General features: G+C 37.8%; 1 protein-coding gene across 4 annotated transcripts; it reads right to left on the bottom strand.

The window, feature by feature from the left end:
• Window positions 1-263: 263 nt before the first annotated feature.
• LOC131071516 (TPD1 protein homolog 1) lies at window positions 264-4698 on the bottom strand. 4 transcript variants are annotated; one of them, XM_058007409.2, is made up of 6 exons: window positions 3061-4698; window positions 2646-2780; window positions 2284-2523; window positions 1940-2152; window positions 1320-1418; window positions 264-1229 (listed from the first exon to the last, which is right to left on the bottom strand). In XM_058007409.2, the coding sequence occupies exons 4-6, from the start codon at window positions 2034-2036 to the stop codon at window positions 898-900; spliced, it is 528 nt and encodes a 175-aa protein (XP_057863392.1). In that variant the 5' UTR covers window positions 2037-2152; window positions 2284-2523; window positions 2646-2780; window positions 3061-4698; the 3' UTR covers window positions 264-897. The 4 variants fall into 4 exon arrangements, with proteins under 4 accessions (XP_057863392.1, XP_057863393.1, XP_057863391.1 ...); XM_058007410.2 differs by lacking the exon at window positions 2646-2780 and having other exon boundaries at window positions 2380-2523; XM_058007408.2 differs by lacking the exon at window positions 2646-2780.
• Between the last annotated feature and the right edge of the window lie 446 nt (window positions 4699-5144).

Genomic DNA, 5144 nt, shown 5'->3' on the forward strand with positions numbered 1-5144 from the left:
GAATTTTTTCAATGAAATTTCATCAATATAAAACTTCCACCAAAATATTTAATTATTAAAAGAATATTCATTAAATTCACTTGCATAGAAAATACTCAAAACGGAAATACTTCCCGCTTTAGTTTTCTTAAAAGCTAAATTCACTTTGATTTTCTGAAAAATTAAAAGCCCAAAATTCATATTAATTTTTTCCAAGAATACTAATCAGATTTGTTCTTTTTTCTTAACTTTCTAAACATTAATTTTCTCATTTAATTTTCTGAGACTGCTTTGATGATTCGAAACTCTTTTTTCTTAACTTTCAAAACACTCTAATTTTCTCATTTAATTTTCTGAGACTGCTTCAAAACACTAATTCTCTCATTTAATTTTCTGAGACTGCTTTGATGATTCGCTTTAATTTTCTGTTCCGAGTTGTGTCCTTCAACTACAACATTATCTGAGATCAAATCTCTGCGAAGCGCTCTCAACAATTCAAATGCCCTGTGTTCGTAGAAAATGGAACCGTACAACGAATTTCCAGCTAATAACAGTAAAAAATAAAAAACAAAGACCTAACAGTTCTGTACACAGCGGAAACACAATATACACTACTGTGAAAGTACAGAAGTGGTGGCCAAAACATCAAACCATAAAATGATTTCGAAATCAGTTCTCTACTATTATGAGTATCCGTACTGTTCGCAGAAGATGCTTGCACATCCTATTTACATGTTACAACATTACAACAAAACTGCACATTTAAAATTAATTGGGCTCTGTAAATCCGAACTGCAGTAGCATGCATTTGAAAAATATTCCTCGCATTCTACCCGCTATATATTTATTTAACCTTCACAAGGCTGAAAAAATGAGACGGAGTGGTCTCTGTGATTAGAAGTATTTACACGCTGCAAGTCATGGCAGGCATTTAACTGAAGAGACTGCAAAGGCATAACGATAAGTATTGGCATACTGGAAAGATATGGAGCCTCCTGATTTTAACGGTTTCCCATCATTGACCAGACAGTCGTTGTATCTCAAACGCTTGAAAATTTTGGGATTTATGAGTCGTGCAGAGCTGAACCATCCACAGGTGAGGTGGATCCCTGCTATTGGGCAGCCTGTCACGCACACATTCAGGATTTGTACAGTGTATGTGGGAATGCCGTTGGGCATTGGGGTGGTAGCTCCCTGATACACCACTATGTCTTCTTTTGCGCATGCTTCCCCTATGCGCTCTGAGGTACCTGCACATTTAGTCAATAACACAGTCAAGTTTAAAGCTCTTTAGGTTTTTGCAGTAGGCGTGAATAAAGCGTTTCGAGGATTCGACCTACCGACATCCATCAGCCCGCGGTTTTCGAAGCTTAAATTCGCATCCTTATTCGTGAGATTTGATGCTCCGACGTAGTGGGAAGTTCTCATTCCTGAAACACCTGCAACAAAATTTGAAATATTATGCAAATGTACGCAAATATAACAGTGATCCAGTCAGAATTCCACGCTTGGACTGTTTCAAGCTGATATTTTAAAAAAATCATCAGGTAAAATGCTTTACTAGCGTAAATTTAAGCTGAAAATGAAACTAGTAAGGGGAAGTTATCATTCCTGAGAGGCCTGCATCAAAATTTAAAATATTATGCAAATTTACGCAAATATAACAGTGATCGAATCAGAATTCCACGCTTGAACCGTTTCAAGCAGATATTTTTAAAAAATCATCAGGTAAAATGCTTTGCTACTGGAAATATAAGCTAAAGATGAAACTAGTAAGGGGAAGTTCTCGGTCCTGAGAGACCTATAACAAAATTTATTATATTTTGCAGATGTACGCAAATATAACAGTGATCGAGTCAGAATTCCACGCTTGAACCGTTTTAAGCTGATATTTAAGAAAATCATCAGGTAAAATGCTTTGCTAGCGGAAATTTAAGCTGCAAATGGAATTTGTTCAGACCTGAGGTACAGTTGAAGAATATGCACACTGCAAAGAAGGCCGCGGCATGGATCAAGTTAATGCTGTAGAGAGTATGGCACGCTGAAAACATCCGCATTGTAGCTGTCCACGACTAGGCAAGTAGTTGCACAATTTTTAAGATCGCGTACATAAGATTTCGACTGCTACTCCAGATAACTTCCTATCAGACGGTATCCTGATCAATTATTACCCCTGCAAACAGTATGAGCATAATGTCAAATTCTTGTGGAAAAAATAAATATAAATAACAAGCCGCGCAATCTGCACAGGATGATTCAAATTTTAGCTTAAAACCTCACTTATTTTTTACAAAACATGCTTACAGCATAAAACAAAACGCTACAAGGTAAAGAACTGCAATATATCACTCGATCAAGTTCGACGGGGACTTATGTAATCGATTCGGACGCTCGGCTCACCGCTGGGATGGACACAGGTTTCGAAAAGATCTGCTACGACTAATTTCACCATAATATTTATTGTATGCTGATAATGAACAACCTCCTGGTTTAAAGCTTTGTTGATCTGCCATGGTTCATAGTCATACCACAAAGGCTTTCTCTCTGAAAAATTAAGGACAAAGGCGTTATCTCTTAAAAATAAAATAGTCCATACGACAAAAGCTTTCTTTCTGAAAAAATTAAGGACACAAAATTCTGAAAGAAGGAAATGCCATGGTTCATACGCCAAAGGCTTTCTCTCTGAAAATTAAGGACGAAGGCTTTCTCTCTGAAAAACAAAATAATGGCCTTCTCTCTGAAAAGTAAAACGCTTTCTCTCTGAAAGATTAAGGACAGAAACTACGCAACGCAGGAGTGCTCTGGTAAAGGCAAACAGAATAATTCTTACTTTCGTCCTGAGACGGGAACTTTAGAGCAGCAATCATCATTTCATACAAAGCTTTCATGGAACTTATTACAAAGGGTAAAAAGTAAAATACAGAGCCATGGAAGAAAATTTAAAAAAGAGTGCAAAATTTAGACACCCGTCGAAGAATAATAAATACATTATACAAGTATTCATCAATTTACATATTGATGATCACTCATGGCAAATCACATAGAATGTACGGAAGCAACGGTTCAGAAAACAAATCATACTTCGAAAGTTCGAGAAAGCATGTGTTGCGGAGAGGAAATCTTCGAGCCTAGTGAATTCTGAAGCCAGCACTCAGTAAATCTCTAGCGCGACCCTGACATTTGCAATTCTGGAACTCTGGAAGGAGAAAATTATTGCTTTCCGTCCAACCACACGAGGATTTATAATAATGCTTCATGCAAAAGGAATCTTCATGGAAATGGAATTCCTACTCCTGCCTCCTTCAAAACATCCGCTTCGCTCAAACTCTTACACAGACTGTCGCCCAGCTCATATCTTCGGAACGCCAAATCTCGCCTCCAAACAACATCATATTAAAAAAATAAGAAGCAGAAGACAGAAAAGGAAGAAGCACCTAAAGCACAGGTAGCGAGAAGCCGTCATTAATGAAAGCATTTGCGGTACCAACTACATCACCGTTCACCCGTAAGAACATAAATTCCGCATTTACTTCCCTAAACCCTGCAAATTTGTCTCGACCTCCTTTATGTCTCTCACTAACCCCTCAATTAGTTAACACGGTAATTAAAGTTCCGCCAGATTCCCAGCCAATAACATCAAAAAACGTTCACGCCGTTGAATCAATCTCGCCTTTTATTTTTATGAACCCTGAAATTTGAACCCTAATGGTGGGCCAGGAGCGTACGAAGAAGCCCCGCCATACTTTCACCTTTTCCTTGGCCCACAACTCAAGGACGCCACAATCTCCCCTTCTGTCTATGATGATAGCCGCCATTATTTATGATGGCTTTCAACAACTGAACAGCTCATACACGGACACATTCCTTTAACACGTGTGCAGTATACAGCCACCTGTCCTCCTCGGTTCTCGCGCTCTCCACCTCTGTACAGTACATGTTCTTGGCCAGAGCGTGTGGGTAATTCACTGAGTACTATTCCATCTTAATCCTTAACCCCCGGCCATAACCACAGATTCAAAGCTCTTGCCGAGAAAATTGCGTGTAACGAAAAAAACCGGTCCGGACCAAGAAATTTACCATTTCCAGAGCAAACCCTAGTAATCCGCCGGTCACCCTCCCTACCTAGTCCGTGCCCGCCGGTATATTTTATGACCACCGCTGCATATTTATTACCACATTCTCGATTTAACGCCGTTCAATAGGCCTATCTCGACTTTTTTGGCTTTCTTCATCTCATCTGGGAATTGAATATCGCAGTAATTGAGAAGCGGCGCAGATCCGCCATTAAATGCTAAATTCGATTTACAACATTCTCCGCGTGTAGTAATAATGTTCGCACGACTCTTTAATGTTTTCCGGTTCTGGCAGTTGGCGCTTGCAAAGTGGTTTCGTAAACAGATCCCTTAAGTTGCAACATTATTCTGCCACAGCGACTCCATGCAAAAAGATTTTTCTGTTTTAAACTTTTTCCTTGGAGAGTACAACTCGTGACTGTAAATTTGTTTTTCCCCTAGATTGTTGAATGGCATTTGAGTTCTAACGATAATATTTAAACTCCCTTCCAACTGCATACGAGACAAAGAATTGCTGATCAATAAATTCGAATCTAAATGTAAGCTTTTACTTGAATGATTGTATCATCATCCATGGTGTGAGAACGTCTGGTTTGTCGGCAGAAATATTTTCCTTCTGGTTCGGCTTATTTTGCGGCTTTTGTGTTATTCTGGTTCTGTCAGTATGGTATCATAGATTGTTTATTTCGTGGACTTCATTAGGATCCTTCGTTAACTAATTAAAGTAGAATGTTAAACTATTCTCTTTATTATTTTATTTATTTTATTTCATTGGTTACATTAATGACCGTTATAATTTAGGTTCTTGTTTACTAGGCCTATTAGTAATTTATTAAATCAAAATATTTTAGTTGACATAATATTTTTATAATATTTTTATTTTTTTTTAATGAATAAATGTTAGCATGTCTATTTATAAGGAACAAAGGTGGGTGGGTATCAAATCATATCTCAATAGTTTAAATAAAATAAAAAGGTGGTGGATATAAAATCATACTTCAATAGTTCAAATGGGGTTGTGGGGTTGTGGCCTCGATCTAAGAATATGATCAAAAGACATAACACAAAAGCTCAACAAACACTTTAACTACT

This window comes from Cryptomeria japonica, chromosome 9 (genome assembly GCF_030272615.1).
Source record: "Cryptomeria japonica chromosome 9, Sugi_1.0, whole genome shotgun sequence".
Classification (NCBI taxonomy): domain Eukaryota; kingdom Viridiplantae; phylum Streptophyta; class Pinopsida; order Cupressales; family Cupressaceae; genus Cryptomeria; species Cryptomeria japonica.